At 57.3% G+C, this 17,973-nt stretch overlaps 1 protein-coding gene across 3 annotated transcripts; it reads right to left on the bottom strand.

The window, feature by feature from the left end:
- Window positions 1–1,732: 1,732 nt before the first annotated feature.
- On the bottom strand, window positions 1,733–14,032 carry UBXN6 (UBX domain protein 6). 3 transcript variants are annotated; one of them, XM_012769260.2, is made up of 11 exons: window positions 13,854–14,032; window positions 10,972–11,135; window positions 10,531–10,595; window positions 9,454–9,582; window positions 4,572–4,669; window positions 4,022–4,097; window positions 3,424–3,508; window positions 3,105–3,324; window positions 2,902–3,032; window positions 2,673–2,821; window positions 1,733–2,239 (listed from the first exon to the last, which is right to left on the bottom strand). In XM_012769260.2, exons 1-11 carry the CDS (start codon window positions 13,934–13,936, stop codon window positions 2,111–2,113), a joined length of 1,329 nt encoding a protein of 442 aa, XP_012624714.1. In that variant the 5' UTR covers window positions 13,937–14,032; the 3' UTR covers window positions 1,733–2,110. The 3 variants fall into 3 exon arrangements, with proteins under 3 accessions (XP_012624714.1, XP_075854478.1, XP_075854479.1); XM_075998363.1 differs by lacking the exon at window positions 13,854–14,032 and adding an exon at window positions 12,461–12,807; XM_075998364.1 differs by lacking the exon at window positions 13,854–14,032 and adding an exon at window positions 11,406–11,473.
- Between the last annotated feature and the right edge of the window lie 3,941 nt (window positions 14,033–17,973).

Raw genomic sequence — 17,973 nt, 5'->3', positions numbered from 1 at the left:
TAGCCCTGTCTCTGAGCAGTCTCTCTTGAGTGGTGTGCGTTCCCTGCGGTCCAGCCCCGCGTGGGGGCTGGGCATCTCCTGTGAAGCTTCGCGCCCTGCGGGCAGCGCCGTCCCTCTGTCCCGCGCTCAGGTGGGCGAGGAGAGTGTGTTCCTGCAGACCTTGCTGGGTCATGTGCCTCAACGAGGTCAGGCATGTCTCGGGGTCCCAAGGGTGCTGGGTCTTGAGGTGATATCCCCCCTGCCCCGGGGTCGAGGTGTCTGTCCCCACTGCCACAGGGAGAGGAGCTGGCTATGCCCGTGCAGAGCACTTCAGAGTTGGCTGGGGCCACACTCCCCTGGCCCTCCTCCCCAGCCCCATTGTGGGCTGCAAACATCGCAGTTGCAGTGTGAGGGGGCCTGGCCAGGTGGCCTCATCCATCCACACTGATCAGGGACACGTGTCACCTGGGCCAGGTCTTCATGCCGGGAAGCAAGACAGGAACGTGTCCAGACTAGTTTTACTGGACACCTGGACAACTCAGGTCCCAGTGACAATTAGGGGCACACAGGGTACATGGGAGGGACCAGAGTGAAGGGCCTCTATTCTTAAGCTGAGCATCCACGGCCCCCCAGAGTAGTGTTGGGGCCTGAGATAGGGCAGCGAACAGGTTGGGGTGACATGGGAGGGAAACAGGCAGCTGCTGGTGGCCCAAGTGTGATGAAGAGGTTCCTGGCTGAATCCTCTGTGAGAGGAGAATAGTTTTTAAATCACATTGGAGGACATGGTGGTGCCCACCTGTAGTCCTAGCTCCTCGGGAGGCTGAGGCAGGAGGATCATTTGAGCCCAGGAGTTGGAGGCTGCAGTGAGCTATGACGAGGCCACTACACTCCAGCCTGGGAGACAGAGCAGGACAGAGAGGCCAAATCACAGTTGAGGCCTCAAAGTTTTGAGTCTGTCACTCGGGTGCCAGTGGCCATAGGCCTCTGGCGACAGCCTAGAGGAGAAGACCCCGGTGTCCTCAGGAAGACCAGCCGGTGGGGCCAGCCTGGGTTGAGGGGCCCATCCAGGGGCCGCCAAGAGCCCAGGCCCCGGCACCCCCCCAGCTGCAGACCCCTCTCCCGCCAGGCAGCTGTGGGCCCCAGGCGCGTCTCCCTTTGCACGGCCTGCGGCTGCCGCGCCAAATCAGCTCGCAGCTTAAAGCAACGCGCTTGTCATCTCACGGCTCTCGAGGTCGGAAGTCCGACACGGCCCTGGCTGGCTGACATTAAGGCATGGCAGGGCCGGTCCCTCCTGGGGCTCCAGGGAAAACTGTCCCACCCTTCCCAGCAGGTCCCTTCCTCCCCCTCCAGAGCCAGCAGCACAGCCTGCCTCTGACCCCCCCACCCCTTCATGGGAGGACCCTATGCTGACACTGGGTCCCCGTGTCATCCAGGGTGACCTCCTGTCTTAAAATCCTTTACTGTATCTGCAGAGCTCCTTTTGCCACAAGAAGTAACAGCTACAGGTTCCAGGAATAAGACATGGACGTCTTCGGGGAACAGTTCTGCCAGTCACAGCAAGCCAGGCGTGGGCTCAGCACAGCCCCTGCCTCGTCCGGGGAACTCCTCCCTGAGAACAGGTGGCTCCCCTGGGGGAGCTGGATGGCCAGACCTGGCCCCACCCGAGTAGCAGCCGGCCCAGACCCCAGGTGCTGCTCGGCCGCAGTGGCTGGCTCTGCCTTGGGCCACGTGGTTGGAATGAGGCGCCAGGAAGCTATATCCAAACATCCTGTTTATTTGGTTTCATAATTTAGTTACAAGTGTTACCAGCATCCCCCATGGCAGCCGCAGCACCCTCTGCATGGGAACCAGGCTGTGCTGCAGACCTGCTCTCCTGCCGGGGACACCTGGGGGCTCCGTGACACTGCTGCGCCCGGCAGGGGAGGGCGGGGCTGTCGGCCGCCCTAGGCCCTCTCCAGGGCGCTCGGGCATCTCAACATCCTCCCTCTGCATGCGGCTCCCCGGGCAGCCTGCTCCCCTCCTGTGCCCTGGCGCAGGGCACTCGTTTCCAGAGATGGCTGGAGGCTCCGTGGGGACAGGGACAGGCGGGCGAGAGACAGAACACGGGGCCGAGGCCAACCCTGCTTTTATTTCACGAGAGCATCTCGATGGCCAGCAGCAGCTCGGGCTTCAGGATGGACGAGTCGGGCTTGGCGCCCGCAGCCTTCACGTCCTCTAGCACAGCCGCGTCCCACGAGAAGGTGAGGAGGGCAGAGGGCACCTGCCGAGGGGCAGCAGACTGTCACCTCTTCTCCGTGTGGCAGGCAGCGCAGCGGGAGGACACAGCCAGGCAGCCAGCTATTCCTACGACTGCCCCTCTGAGGGCGACCTGGGCCAGGGACGCCCTCTTGCTCCCCCTTGAGCCCCTGCACGTCCGCCTGGCTGCTCGGTTCTGCCCCTTAGAGGGCTATGGGGCCCAGCACAACAGCTGACACCTCCCCCCAGCGCTATGGTGGGAAACCGAGGCACAGAGTCAGGAACTCGCTGAGGACCATGCTGCCACTAAATGGAAGGAAGGAATCCACAGCTGGCTCTGCCCAGGTCCCCGCTCCTGAGCACGGGCCTGCCACGGAACAGCTCCCTCCTGCCCGTTCGGACCAGGGAGAAGCCACAGAGCACCTGGGGAGGAGAAGGGGCTGTGGACACTCACTCACCAGCCCACACTCGTTCAAGGCCAGGTTCTCGTCCTCCGACAGCTTCTGCCCTCCCAGGGCCAGCAGCTCGAAAGGCAGCCAGTCGCTCTCCAAGGCCTCGCGGACGAACCCATAGACCGCGGCCATCCGCTCCCGGGCGTAGAAGGTTCCTGGGGAGCGGGACAGTCAGCAGGGCTGGGACACCCCGCGGGGCCCTCCCAGCCGCCCTCCCTGGGCTGGGGGGACCCACCCTGCAGCAGGCAGCCGTCGGGCAGGCGCACGCGCAGCAGCGTGTAGGTGTACTTGCGCAGCTCCCGCTGCTCCTCCTTCTCCCGCATGGCCTTGGTCCGCAGCACGCTCAGCCGGTCCACCGCGTCCGACCTGGGCGCGCGAGAGGCTCAGGCCACTGGCCCCCGTGTGCCCACCCACCCCACCTGCGGACGCCTTGCCCACCTGAGCCTCTGCTCCCGCCTGATCTCCTCTGCCGTAAGGTTGAAGAAGTCCCCGGGCAAGTCGAACTGCGAGGCCAGGGGCGACGGCCGGAAGATGCGGCGCTGCCGGAGCAGCGTGGCGCGCACGGGCTCGGCGGCCAGCAGCTGCTCCCTGTGCCTCTCCAGGCTCTGGGGCTGGGCCAGCACCTCCTCGCTCAGCACATAGAACTCCTCGGGGCCCTCTGCAGGCAGCACCGGGGTGGAGGGGGTGGGGGGAGGAGTGGGCACACTGCTAGCCGGACCCTCCCACCGCCCCCACGGCCAGGCCTGTCCACTCTCACCCTTGTCGGCAGCCGGAAGCATCACCTTCTGGAACCCGATGGCCTCAAAAAACTCGTGGGCCCCTTCCAGGCAGTTAATGCGCTCCTGCGGGGGAGCTGGAGGTCACGACAGCAACAGGGCTCCGCACCCCCACCCTGAAGGGACCAGCCCCAGGTCTGCCCGGGAGCAGGGCGCTAACCGGGAGCAGGGCGCTAACCGCTGCTCAGAGGGCGGGGCACCGGGCTCCACAGCCAGGCATGGACAGCGAGGCCAGAAGCCCTCGGGGTGGGAAGGGAATTCGTGTCCCGCTCGCCAGCAGGACACTGCTGCAGCCAACACAGGCCGGGCGGCCAGAGCCTGTGTGGAAATCCTGCCCGTGCCCACGTGTTCCCCAACGACCGCAACCGGAGGAGAGTCGGTGCGCTGGGGGTGGGGGAGACGGCGACCCACGGACTTGGGGTGACTCTGGGGCACAAAGCCCTTGCTCTGCCAGCTCTGCCCTGGCCCCTGCCCTGAGCAGGCCACACCTGCTGCGTGCAGGCCCTCGGCCCCCACCACCAGTGGGGTCCTGTGCGGTGCGGCCACGCCAGGCTGAGCGCTCTGGAAGGCAGCGCCCACCTGGAACACCTTGTTCTGCAGCTTGATCTTCCGGTACTTCTCCTCCTCTGGATGCAGGTGGATGTTGTCCAAGTACCTGGGGGGGAGGGGTGGACAGGACACAAGCCCAGGTGGGCCACCCGTGCCCGCCCGGCTCTCTAACTCTCACCCCCAGGGGACGGCATCTGAGAGCCTTGCCTGGCCTGTGGTCAGAGCAAAAAAACAGCCCAGGGACCCCGGGGTGTGGGGGATGAGGAGTACCATGGGAATGGAGGTCACTCTGCAGAGCCCACGGTGGCCCCTGGTGGGGGGACCCTGCCTCTTCTGCAGTCCTCAGGTCCCCAAAGGAGCCAGGGCTGGGAACCCTGACTCCTTAAACCCCTTCATTTTGCAGACAGGTAATCTGAGACCCAAGAGGCCCAACCCCTTCCCCGAAGGCTCAGACGGGGTAGATGGGGGGCTGGGGCGGCTCTGGCCTCACCCCCAGCCCATGCTCCTTCCAGGCCACCTGGGCAGGTCAGGTGGAGGTGGGGGGTAAAGGCTGTATCGGGTTGGCAGGGGCGACACTCACTTGGCAATGGTGTCCACGCCCAGCTTCACCCTGTCGCGGTCCTTGTTGAACGTGTGGATCTTCATGATGGATGCGGCCACTGGGTCGGTGGCAAAGTGCTGGGATGGGGAGGGGAGGTGTGGGAGATCACGGGCCTGGGGACCACCCGCCCCTCTCGCTGCCCAGGTGACCGGACTGGGAAGAAGGTCTCGATGACCCTCTCCTGGCAGAGCAGTAGCATCTAGCTGATGCCAACTCAACCACGTGTCCTGAGCACACGGAAGAGACCCCGGGTGGCCCGGCCCTGCCTGGTCCTGCCGTAGCCAGCACGGAGAGAGGAGTCTGCCCTCACCTCCTGCGGGCCACATTCACAAAAACAGATCCCCGCCTGGCACCGTGGCTGCAGCACTCGGCTCCAGCACTGAGACCCACGGAGGCCGCAGCTGCTCACTGAACTACCGGCCACCGTGGCCACCATCCCTGGCCTCCTCACGGCCCCGCGAGGCACGCTCTGGAAGGACTCCCAGGTTTCTGAGGAGAGGCCGCAAGTCCCCTTCCAGGGTCACAGGGATGCCAGGTAGCAGAGAGGATACAAGTGAGGTCTGTGACCCTCCATGTCTGGCGTGCATGGGGGTGGCCCAGCCCCGCAGCTCCCGGGGTCCCACCTGCTTCTACAGAGGAGGGGGAGTCACAGCTGGAGATCAGGGGCTTCCCAGAGCCAGCCTGGGGACTGCAAACAGCATCCCAGCAGGGAGAGGCTGAGGACAGGTCACCTAAGGGAGGGACAAGTTTGGGGAACAAATCTGTTCACACTCCACCCCGCACGTGGCTACAATCCCACGTCCCTCCTCAGCCCAGAAAGGCAGCTGGGGGTGGTGAACAGCAGTGCCGCCTGGGGCGACATGTGACACAGACCACCTGCCCAGGCAGCCCACAGCCTCTGCCCCACCCCCAGAGACCCCAACTGCACAGCAAGGAGCACTCCGCAGCCACCTCTGTGTCACAGTGACCAATGACCCAAACTGAGCCACTCTCCTGCCAACTGCAAACTGTGACCCAGCCCAGCCTGTCAGTTTAGTTGCCAGGTTGAGACAGACAGAGGGGCAGGAACATCGCAGGGCAGAGAAAGTGGGTCTGCAGAGAGAGACACGACGACAGCTAGGTGGGCAGGGCGTCCCCAGAGCCCCCGGGAAAGCACACCCACCCTGGGAAGAGCCGCTGCTCCAAATGCTGCCCTCAGGCTAAGTCAGGGCCAGGGCTCATGAACAGACAAGGCACAAGGGAACACGGCATCCAGAAAGGAACCCAGACCCACACAGGAATCCACCGTGGGATACAGGGGGGTTCCATACCCATGAGCAAAAGACAGTGTTTTCAATATATTGAGTAAAAATTCAGCAGCTATCTGGAAAGAAATAACATGGGCTCCCCACCTCATAGTTTACACACACAGGGATAAATTCTAGTTGGGTCTAAAGCTTAAACATTGTAACACAACACACAAGCAAAACAACAAAACACTAGAAAAACCACAGGATTATTTGAGCATGGAAGTGGAGAAGACCTTTCAAAGTATAACCCAACACCCAGAAGCCATAAAATATGAGACATTTAATCATACAGACATCAAAAATTCTATGTGGCAAAGTGACCAAAAGCAGAACCAAAAAAAACTGGAGGAAAATATCTGCAACTCATGTCACAGGCAAAAGCCTAAATTCCCTAATATGTAAAGAGTACCTACAGGCCGGGCACGGTGGCTCCTCACGCCTGTAATCCTAGCACTCTGGGAGGCCGAGGCGGGAGGATCGCTCCAGGTCAGGAGTTCGAAACCAGCCTGAGCAAGAGCGAGACCCCGTCTCTACTATAAATAGAAAGAAATTAATTGGCCAACTAATATATATATAAAAAATCAGCCGGGCATGGTGGCGCATGCCTGTAGTCCCAGCTACTTGGGAGGCTGAGGCAGGAGGATTGCTTGAGCCCAGGAGTTTAAGGTTGCTGTGAGCTAGGCTGATGCCACGGCACTCACTCTAGCCTGGGCAACAAAGTAAAGTAAGACTCTTGTTTCAAAAAAAAAAAAAAAAAGAGTACCTACAAATCAATAAGAAAAAAAGAGCCACTACCCAATAAAAATGTGCAAACGATGTGTTCTCATATGAAAACATGACCAACATAACCCAAAACAAGGGAAATGCAAATTAAATCTATCCTGAGATGTTATTTGCACCTGTCAATTTGGGTAAAGATTAAAAAGTTTATTAGCAATCCACAGTGGTGGAGGGACAGGGAAATGGCTGCTGGAGGGGGTGTGACTCCCCCCAGCCCCTATGGAAGATCAGGTTACAACCAACCACCAGTGCACAGTGTCCCCTGTCCCAACAACTGCAGTTCTAGAGCTGAGCCTACACTGAAGTGACGTCAGGTAAGGTTTTTCATGGCACAACTGTGCTTGACTAGCAAGAGGTGAAAAATGTCCTGTGTGCTCATCAACAGGGAGGTGGGTTACGTGAGTGACAGAATAACTTGCAGGGGAGCATTCTGCAGTCACTCGAGAGAATGCGCAACTTGCCTTCCAGTGGTTCAGAGAGAAACACACGAGTGATAAAGCAAATGTGGCAAAAATGTCAACACCTGGCACATCTGGGCGGGGAGAATGTCCCCCTGCCCCCAACAAAGACAGCCCCTCCTGAGCCCTGGAACCTGTGCATGTGTTAAGTCACAGGGGAATTAGCAGCAGATAAACTGAGGCTGCTAATCAGCTGACCTTAAAACAGGGAGGTCACCCTAGATGACCCAGGGGCCCAGTGTCAGTGCAGGGTCCTCCCACGAGGGGCGGGATGGTTGGGGCAGAGAGACTGGAAGACGCTCGCTGCTGGCTCTGGAGGGGGAGGAGGGGCCCCGAGCCGGGGGACACGGGCGGCCACTAGACGCCGGGAAAGGCGGGAGACAGTTCTCCCCTGGAGCCCCAGGAGGGACCAGCCCTGCCACACCTTGATTTTAGCCCACAGAGGCCCATGTCCGACTCTGACCCCAGAATGGTAAGAACAAATGTGTGTTGTCTTAAGCCACCGAGTTTGTAGAAATTTGTTACAACGGCATTAGAGAACTCACACCCTAGGTCAAAGGATATGAGTGTTCTCAGTACGACTCTTGCAATTTCTCTTCGAGTTCGAAGTTAGCTCCTGATAAAGAATTACAGTGAGGGCCAGGCGCAGTGGCTCACACCTGTAATCCTAGCACTCTGGGAGGCTGAGCGGATTGCTCCAGGTCAGGAGTTCGAAACCAGCCTGAGCAAGAGCGAGACCCTATCTCTACTATAAATAGAAAGAAATTAATAGGCCAACTAATACATATAGAAATAATTAGCCGGGCATGGTGGCTCATGCCTGTAGTCCCAGCTACTTGGGAGGCTGAGGCAAGAGGATTGCTTGAGCCCAGGAGTTTGCGGTTGCTATGAGCTAGGCTGATGCCAGGGCACTCACTCTAGCCTGGGCAACAGAGCAAGACTCTGTCTCAAAAAAAAAAAAAAAAAAAAAAGAATTGCAGTGAGGAACACTCCTACACTGCTGTTGGGACTGCAAACTAGTTCAACCTCTGTGGAAAGCAATATGGAGATACCTCAAAGCAATACAAGTAGATCTACCATTTGATCCAGCAATTCCACTACTAGGCATCTACCCAAAAGATCAAAAGTCACTTTATGAAAAAGACACCTGCACTCGAATGTTTATAGCAGCACAATTCACAATTACAAAGCTGTGGAAACAACCCAAGTGCCCATCGATTCATGAGTGGATTAATAAAATGTGGTATATGTATACCATGGAGTACTACTATTCAGCTTTAAGAAACAATGGTGATCTAGCACCTCTTGTATATTCCTGGATAGAGCTGGAACCCATTCTACTAAGTGAAGTATCTCAAGAATGGAAAAACAAGCACCACATGGACTCACCAGCAAATTGGTATTAGATAAACACCTAAGTGGACATATAGGAATAACATGTATCGGGTGTCGGGAGGGTGGGAGGGAGGAGGAGGAGATGGGTGCATACAACCACAATGAGTAAGATGTGCAACGTTTGGGGGATGGACACGTTTGAAGCTCTTACTCAAGGGCGGAGGGGGGGCATGGGCAATATATGTATCCTTAACACTCGTACCCCCATAATATGCTGAAAAAGAGAGAGAGAGAGAGAGAGAGAGAAAGGAAACGGAAGGGAAGGGAAGGAAGGGAAAAAAGAATTGCAGTGAGCTCTCCCTTAACATCGCTGGTTTCTCAGACTCTGCGACTTTAAGTGAAACAACGTAGTACGTCCTCTAATAACCTCAATTACTCCAACGTTGTTGTTTTATAACAATGAAAAGAATTGGTTTTGTTATGTGTCGTTTCAAGTATTAAGTCACAATTTCTAAGAACCTGACAACCTTAAGTGAGGACTGACAACGTCAACTGCGGACTTACTGTACAAGAAAAAAACTACTGTGGAAGTTCTTTCTGTGCTGATGTGACACCTCAGAGTTTCTATGCTAAGTGTGAACGATACATGACCTTTTACGGAAAACAAGAAACAAAAGTATGGGAGCAGACACACACGTACATCGATAGTTTGCATACACGCAGGGTGTCTTGGTAAGGGACCTCGCCACCTAGAGGGGCCCCAGGGAGGGTGGCCCGAGAGGGCGGGAGGAAGCCCTTCTCCATCGCTCTTGTGCCTTTTGAGTTCTGTACACGTGTCCCTCTTTAGAGAGATCAGAACAGAAACAAAAGCGAATAAAAGCGGAAATACAATCAAAGCGCTTGCAGGACTTTGCCAGGGCCAGAAGCCACCCGGGGGGGCCTGGGGCACCGTAAGCTCCAGGGTGGTGGGGGACAGGGGGACACAGGACTGCCACTCACCGAGAGAATGGCCTCTTTGATGCGGGCGTCCCGCTGGTCCTTCCTCAGGGTGGCCCCGGTGAGCGGGCAGGTGAAGTACACACCAGGCACCGCCAGGTGGGTCGAGCCCTCCTCTTTGGGCTCAGGTACCTATGGGGGCGAAAGTGTCCAGGTCTGGGCTGTGGACAGAGGCACCCTGGAGCCACTCAAGTGCCACAGTCCTGAGGGTGTGTCCCTTAGACCCCCCCACACCATCCCTTCCACCCGTTCGCTGCTGGAGACACTCTGGCCAAGTAACCAGACCCCTCCAAGCCTGTTTCCTGGTCTGTGAAATGTCCCTGCAGGGCCAGCTCAGAATTAAACAAGGCAGGGAACAGAGAGCATGTAGCACCCGAGCTCCTGACAGGCTGAGCGCTGGACAAGTGGCAGCCCGGCACCTCTCGCACTAGAGAGGAAGGGGCTCTGGGCTGGAGTCGGGAGGTCCTGTGTCCTCGACATTTCCTGGCCACTCTCCCGGCCTTGATTTCTAGGCAACCTCTGGGGTCTCTTCCACGCTAAAATTCAGTGACTCCTCAGGCTGCTCTGAAGCCCCTTTCGGCCAAGCTCCCGGGACCCACCTCCTACAGGAAGACCTCCCTGATTATACCCGTCTCCATGGAGCCCCTCAATTCCCACGGCAAGCAGGAGAGGGCAGTGCCAGGGCACGGGCTTTGGGGCCACCGATGTGGTTCCCTCCCGGCCTTGCAGGTTCTGAGGTGTGGGAGACAGGACGGCGGCGCCACCTCTCTGAGCCTCTGCACTCTCTCTGGAAAAGTGGGACGTGTAACGGCGCCCACGCTCAAGGGCTTGGGGCACAGCCAGTGCACTAAAGTGAGTCCCGCCCAACCCTTGGGGCCCAAGCCAGGGCCAAGTGCTGAGCCCTGAAGGTCCCAGATGACACTGCCTGAAGAGGGGACTCCCAAAGACCCTGGGGACCCAAGCACACAGGTGACATGTCTTCCGTGTCTCCACTCTCCTGGTGGGCCCTTCACGGGGTCCGAGCTGGCCCCAGCCCAAGCCACCCCCGAGGTGTGACGCCACAGCTGGCCATGCTCTTACCACATTGTTCCCTGGAACCTCCAGGCTCCCGCTGACGGTGGCTTCGGCTCGAAGCTCCTTTCTCACTGGAAGGAAGGAACAAGTGGAGGGAGACGGGGATGGACGAATGGCGCGGGGCCCCTGCCCTGGCCTGGCCCTCTGTGGCCTCTCCTGCAGGGCTCAGTCTGCACCCGCCCCTCTGCCCTGTGTCCCCTGCCACGTCTCCTGACCACCCGCTAGTCCTCCAGTCTCAGCCCCCACCTCCCTTCTTGGAGGAAGCCCTTGGTGGCCATGCCCCCCCACAGCAGGCTGCAGGTCCCCGCAGCGGGCACGCTCCCAGTGGTGACTTTAAACCCTCCCCCCCGCCCGTCGTCAGCCGTGTAACCTTTTCCACCCAGAGCTAAGCACCGGGCCTGGGACCCGCAAACCGCACCCCGCCTCAGCTGGGCAGGGCCGGCTCACCCTGGTTCCTGATGGAGTCCTGCGACGTGGGGCCCCGCGCCCTGGGCTGCTTCTGCTCCAGCCGCGCCAGGGCAGCGGCGGCTGCCATCTGCGCCTCATCGGTGGGTCCCTGGCGTGGCTGCCTGAGGGCCGGCTGGTTGGGCTTCTCTCTGGGGGCCTTCTCCCTGCCGAGCGACCCGGGAACATGAGTGTCCTCCCGGGACTGCCAGCAGGGCGGACGGGGTGTCAGACAGAAAAGCTTCTGCCCCACCCCACCCCTGCCACCTGCCCCATCAGATGCCGTGGGCCGGGATGCCTCTTTCCCAGGGCCACCCACGGCCACCAGAAGGTTCTGTTATGGGTGGAAGAGCCCCTGGAGGCAGCAGATGCCAGGTCTGCTTTGAGCTCTGCCCCTCTGGGCAAGTCCTGCCCCAGCTGGGCCTCAGTGTCCTCACCTGTGAAGTGGGTAACGGCAGCCCTGCCACGTGTGCAGGCACCCTGATATCCTCAGGAGTTGATGAGACCCAAGGGGTGTCAGGCCCTCCCCCTACCCCGCCCGAGCCTGGACCCCACCATGCAAGCTCTGCCAAACACCTGCTGTGTGACAGGCCCCTGCGGGGAGCATGCCCAGCTCAGCTGGTTCACCCTCTGAACGGGAAGTCTCGAGATCCCCTTTTCGCAAACCTGAGAGGTTCATGGAAGCTCAGGTGACACGCCCCATGTCACCTGATCCTTGTGGCAGGACTGACAACAGAACCAGCGTTACCCTGGGCGCCTCAGCACACTGGGCATGAGTCACGTTCATTTAATCCCTCTCTGCCCTGCTGGAACGACCCCATGTGGCAGACAGTTCCATAATCTACTTAGCGTGCGGTGGCCTGGAGACGGGCTGCACACAGAAGTCCCTCCTCCCAACTTGCTCCGCTCCTCCACGGCGCTCCCCCACCCGACCCCAGTAGTGCAAATCACCTGAGCTCTAGGTCCACGGAAGCCTCTAGGAGCCCGGGCTCTCCGTTCAGCCCCTCACTCCTCCGGCTCCACCCAGACACACAAGTGTCCCGAGGACTCTTGGGACCTGCTTCCTGCCATCCCTGCCTCTCTCTAGTCACCCCCACAGCCAAGAATCTCGAGCTGAAGAAGAGATGACTCACATACACCCGCCCTGGCCCCAAATGATGTTTAGATCTTTCCATAAAAACAGCATTTCCTGAGACACCTCACCCGGACCCGTCATGGACTCTCCGAAGCCAGCAAGTGCCACTCCTCTGCACAAGGCCCGCCACATGCCACAAAGTCCCAGGGGCCCTGCACAGCCTGGCCCGTGCCCTCCTCTGCTCCTCCCAGTCTACACTGGGCTCCCACACCCCAGCTGGTCCCCACACAGAACCCTGGCACTGTCTATGCCTTCTGCCTGAGATGTCCTGCCTGGGGCTGGGGTGACGACAGGGAAGGGCTGGGGCTGGGGCAGGGAGATGTGGAGGGGACTGATTTCCATAAGGCTGAGTCTCACCTGGTCCAAGTCCAGCTCAGATGTCACCTTCTCAGAGATGCCTTCCCAGACCAGCTCATGGTTCCCTCCACCAGATGCTACCCTAACCCCGCTCACTCTTCTTCCTGGCCCGAGCGGTGATTGCTCGGCATGTGCCTACTGGGTTACCTGTCCATCGGCCCCCACTAGATGAGCCCTCGCTCGTATGGTAGCCCCAGGCTTCTCCATAGCCAACATCCCCCACAAGCCCTGAGTCTGCAGTGTCACTTGAGCCCTTCTCTCTCCTCCTAGCCCCAGGTCTGACCTGGCCATCACCCACATGCCCCTCATGCTTCCTGTCACACCCAGTCCCAGCAGCCACAACCTCCTCCCCCAATAGTGTTGAATCAATGACAGCAGCCTGGCTTGCCCACCCCCCCATCCCATCCTCCCTTCTCCTGCTCAGCTCCCTCCCTCCCTCCAAGAACCCGGATGTCCTCACTGCACCCCCACCTCCCTCACCCCCACCCCTGCCTCCCTGCCTCTTCTCCTATCCCCGTTTGGCCCCCACCTCTTAACAACTCTTCTTTTGTTCCTCATGGACCCCTGTCCCGCCTGACAGCCTGTCTCCTCCATCCCCACCACCTCCTGCCGCAGCCCCCTGCATCGGCCCAGCCCTTCCAGACTCCCTTTCTCTACCTACCAGCTCCACCTCTCCCCTGGCCCTCCACCCTCCCAGCTCAGCCATACCCAGGTTTTTGTCTTTTCCCAAATCCTCCCCAGACAATGGGGACACTAATCAGGCCATGCACCCTCCTCCCCTCCCTCGCCCATCACCCAATCTGTCAAGAGTCCCCTACGTCCACCCACACCTCCACGCTCCTCCCAGATCTTCCTCACTCTCTCCCAGCGCCCCCAATTCACCCAGACCTCCCAACTACTGCCTCCCTGGCCTTCCAGACTCTGGTCCCTCATCCCGTCCTCCCACGTGCACCAGAACCAGAGTCCCATTCCCAGGGACACTAAGTCTCACGACGACTCTCCACCCAGCACAGTGCACCCATGCGCAACTTCACGTAGGCCCTGCCCCCACCCACTCCCTCCGACCCTCCTCCTGCCCCGCCCCCAGAGATCTCGCCTCCCCCACGCCCCGCCCCCTCGTGCCCCACCCCAGGTCCTCCCCTCCCCCACTCTCACCCTCCCGGGCCCCCCCCCCCCGTTCTCTCTCCCCTCCCCCTCTTGCCCCGCCCCCCAAGCTTCGCTCCTCACCCCCCGAAGCCTCGCTCCTGTCCCACCGACTCCCGCCCTCCGCCCTCTCCTGCCCCGCCCCCAGGTCTCGCCCCTTCCCCCGACTCTCGGCCGCCCTCCCCACCGCTTGCCCTCTCCCGGCCCTCCCTGCGCCCCCAGGGCCTCAAGCCCAGCGCTCGTCACGCACCCCGCGGATTCTGTGAGCTTCTGACCGGGTCCCGCGCCCTTGAACTTGATGTCAGCTTTGATCTCCTGGAAGAATTTCTTCATGGTGGCGGCGGGCCCGGCCGCGGGGGGCCGCGGGGGGCGGGGGGCGCAAGGCCCAGTCGGGGAGGGGCCGCCTGGGGCCAACAACCGGAAAAAAAATACCGGGCCGCCGGAAGTCCCGCCTTCGCACGGCCTCCCACGTGACAATCGGTCCGACGCATCTTTCTAGCACTCCGTGCCTCGCTGGCCCGGGGCGACCGCTCTGCGCTCTGGGGCTGCGTCTCCGTGGTTCTTCCGGACTCCGTTGCCAGAGCGACAAGCGCGCTTCACGCTGGAGGCTATGCCTGGCGCCCTTTGCTGCGTTTACCAAGGAGCGACGGGAGAGGAAGGCACAGGCCGACCGAGCCCCGTGGAGAAAGCGCTTGTTCTGTCCCTTCCCCTGCTCAAGAACCTTCCGGGGCTCCTTAGCGCTTACGTGATAAAGTCCCCAAGTCAATGTGGCGCCATTCAAGGTCCCCCAAGACCCAGCCCTGTTTGGGTCCCTGTCGTAGATAGAAAGCTGAAGATCAGCAAGTTTGAAGTTTGGGGTGCACCGTGTTCTTCCTTCTATCTCTTCAACGCTCCCAGAATAATCTCCAGTCTTCTTTTTTCTTTTTTTAAAGCAGTCAAATTTAGCAGTGGGGGGTCCAGTCTTCTTAATTTCAACCCCTAGGGGGCGGGGTCCCCCCCCAAGACACCCTGTGTAGGAGACACTGAAGAGGATGCACCGAGCTGGGGACCCATTTTGGCGAACAGGACAGAGAGAAATCAGTTAATAGTGACCTACATTGGGCCGTCCATGTGGCAAAGGAGACACCCAAAGTGACACCTAAAACAAACGAGCTGCAAAGTGAACTATCATGGGTTTTGTCTAGGAAATGAAAGAGTCCCAGGGTGGCTGGGTTAACAGGAGGAGAGGAAGGCTGGTGATGAGAAAAAATTGAGGAGGACCCCCTCCCCTAGGGGTTGAAATTAAGAAGACTGGACCCCCCCCCATTGCTAAATTTGACTGCTTTAAAAAAAGAAAAAAGAAGACTGGAGATTATTCTGGGAGCGTTGAAGAGATAGGAGGAAGAACACGGTGCACCCCAAACTTCAAACTTGCTGATCTTCAGCTTTCTATCTACGAAATGGGCATAAGAATAGCACCCGCCTCGCAGGAGATTGTGGGGATGCTGATGCAATTAGAAAGTTTTCAATAAATGGCAGATGTCATTATATATCAATTTATTACTTTAATATTTTTCTTGAGAGTCGGCTCTGTACCAGCAGTGAAGAAACAAGACAAAATTCCCTGACCTCACGGAGCTCATCGGTTTTTGGAGATGTCGGGAGGGAAGACAGACAATACAATAAATGAATAAAATCTGTGTTACGGCAGACATGGCAGAAAGCAGACTGGAGGCAGTTTGTGACATCAAATAAAGGGGTCAGAAATAGTCAAAGGACATTTTTTGAGCCCACTAGGGAAATTGGGATATGTCTGGGCATTAGGAAATATAAAGGAGCTATTGTTAATTTTGTTAGGGGTGATAATGGTATGGTGGTTATGTTTAGAAATACATTTTTTGGCTGGGCATGGTGGCTCACACCTGTAATCCCAGCACTTTGGGTGGCCCAGGCACTGCGATCACCTGAAGCCAGGAGTTCCAGGTTGCAGTGAGCTACGATCAAGCCACTGCACTCCAGCCTGTGTGATGGAGTGAGAAACTCTAAAAAAAAAAAAAAAAAAAAAAAATACATTTTTCATAGACATGCACTCTCATGTTTTTATGGGTGAAATGGTATTCAAGCTGTGCTTTAAAATACTCCAAGGCTGGGTGCGATGGTTCATGCCTGTAATCCCAGCACTCTGGGAGGCTGAGGCTGGAGGATCACTTGAGCTCAGGAGTTCCAGACCAGCCTGATCAAGAACGAGACCCTCCGTCTCTACTAAAAATAGAAAAATTAGCTGGGCTTGATAGTACCTTCCTGTAGTGCCGGCTATTCTGGAGGCTGAGGCAGGAGGATCGCTTGAGCCCAGGAGTTAGAAGTTGCTGTGAGGTGTGATGACACCACTGCACTCTAGCTGTATAAACAGAGCAAGACCATGTCTCAAAAAAAAATAAAAATAAAAGCAAATACATATATACACGGATATATATTCATGCACCAACCTATGAAGTGCATAAGGAAAAATGTTAAAAGTTCTCAAATATAGGTGTCTAGTTGTGGTGGTTTTAATGTATGTCCACAGTGTGGTGAACCATAATCCCAGCTACTCAGGAGGCTGAGCCAGGAGGATGATTTGAGCCGGATTCTGAGACCAGCCTGGGCAACACAGGGAGACCCCATCTCAAAAAAAAAAAAAAAAATGTCCACAATTCTTTGGCACTTCTCTCTTCAAAAAGCAGAACTTATTTCCTCTTTACTTGAGTATGGGCTCGACATTTAGTGACTCACTTTTAACAATTAGAATAACAGACAAACAACAATGTGTGACTTCTTAGACTAGGTCATAAATTCACTACAGCTCTCTCTTCTTTTCCCTCCCTCCCTCCCTCCCTCCCTTCCTTCCTTCTTTTCTTTCCTTCTATTTCCTTCTTTCTTCACTCCTTCCTTCTTTTCCCTTCCTTTATTCCTTCCTTCCTTTTTTCTTTCTTTCTTTTCTATTTCTTACCAAAGTCTTGCTCTGGCTCTGTTGCCCAGGCTGCAGTGCAGTGGCCCAATCATAACTCACTGCAGGCTCCAACTCCTGGGTTCAAGCGATCCTCCTGCCTCAGCCTCCTGAGTAGCTGGGACTACAGGAGCATGCCACCACACCTGGCTAATTTTTTTAATTTTCTGTAGAGACGAGGGTCTCACTGTGTTGCCCAGGCTGGTCTCGAACTCCTGGGCTTAAGTGATCCTCCCGCCTTGGCCTCCCAAAGTGCTAGGATTACAGGTGTGAGCCACCGCATCTGGTCAGGGCATGCTGATTAGAGGGAGCATTTTACAAAGAGAGAGCAGGGGCAGTGCTGTTGAAACCTTAGCTTCCTCTGGCCAAGTGCCAGTCGCACTTCTGGGGCAACAGGAAGTAATAGGAGGTGACAGACAGTGTAACCTTTGGTCTATCCAGGCTCTGATCTGGGAGGATGTGGGGATTCCCTACTGCCTCAGCCTGACAGTTTGGGAGTCCAAAGCGGCTCCTCAGGCCCTCCCCACCTCCCTCTGCTCCCAGTTTCTATCAGAGCCTGATCTTGTCCCAGCTGCTGGACATAGCTCCCCCAGGGGCTGATGGGGAATCTCTGGCAGGCTGCTTTTCTTTGCTGGCTCAAGGTCCGGGGGAGAAGTGTGCTCTGAATTGGCAGGGCCTGGGAGGTGGGGACCAGCGGAGGTGGCATTCTGGCCCTTGAACTTGATATATGAACTTGAACATGGCCTGCCCTTCACCAGGCCTCAATTTCCCCATCTGTACCCCAGTCTAGTCCAGACCCCAGTGACCATCTTCCTCATTGGTCCTGCAACCTTGCCTCCCACTTGCCTCATTGGTCCTGCAACGCTTGCCTCCCACTCAAGGGTGGGCAGGTTTAGCAAAGAAAAAGACAGGAAGGGCCGGGTGCCATGGCTCACGCCTGTAATACTAGCTCTCTGGGAGGCCAAGGCAGGCAGATTGCTCAAGGTCAAGAGTTTGAAACCAACCCGAGCAAGAGCAAGACTCCGTCTCTACTATAAATAGAAATTAATTGGCCAACTAATATATATAAAAAAAAAATAATTAGCCGGGCATGGTGGTGCATGCCTGTGTAGTCCCAGCTACTGGGGAGGCTGAGGCAGGAGGATTGCTTGAGCCCAGGAGTTTGAGGTTGCTGTGAGCTAGGCTGACGCCACGGCACTCACTCTAGCCTGGGCAACAAAGTGAGACTCTGTCTCAAAAAAAAAAAAGAAAAGAAAAAGACAGGAAGCCCAGTTAGATCTGAATTTCAAATCCACAACACTTTTTTTGTTATTGTTATAAAATATATGTAACATTACATTTACATTGCTCCACTTGACTAACCTTTAAAACAATTAAAAATAGAACAAATTTACATTGTAACCAT

Source organism: Microcebus murinus, chromosome 27 (assembly GCF_040939455.1).
Source record: "Microcebus murinus isolate Inina chromosome 27, M.murinus_Inina_mat1.0, whole genome shotgun sequence".
Lineage (NCBI taxonomy): Eukaryota > Metazoa > Chordata > Mammalia > Primates > Cheirogaleidae > Microcebus > Microcebus murinus.
The sequence above is the reverse complement of the archived record's forward strand: the minus strand, read 5'-3'. Positions and strand labels throughout refer to the sequence as shown.

What these genes read in the sequence shown, in the direction of transcription:
- UBXN6 (XM_012769260.2), bottom strand. Translation starts at nt 13,936, where the DNA reads ATGAAGAAATTCTTCCAGGAGATCAAAGCTGACATCAAGTTCAAGGGC. An exon ending in GCTTCCGGCTGCCGACAAGG is followed by an intron (nt 3,325 to 3,423) that starts GTGAGAGTGGAC and finishes TGCTGCCTGCAG; the next exon opens with AGGGCCCCGAGGAGTTCTAT. An exon ending in AGGCGGGAGCAGAGGCTCAG is followed by an intron (nt 3,033 to 3,104) that starts GTGGGCAAGGCG and finishes TCGCGCGCCCAG; the next exon opens with GTCGGACGCGGTGGACCGGC.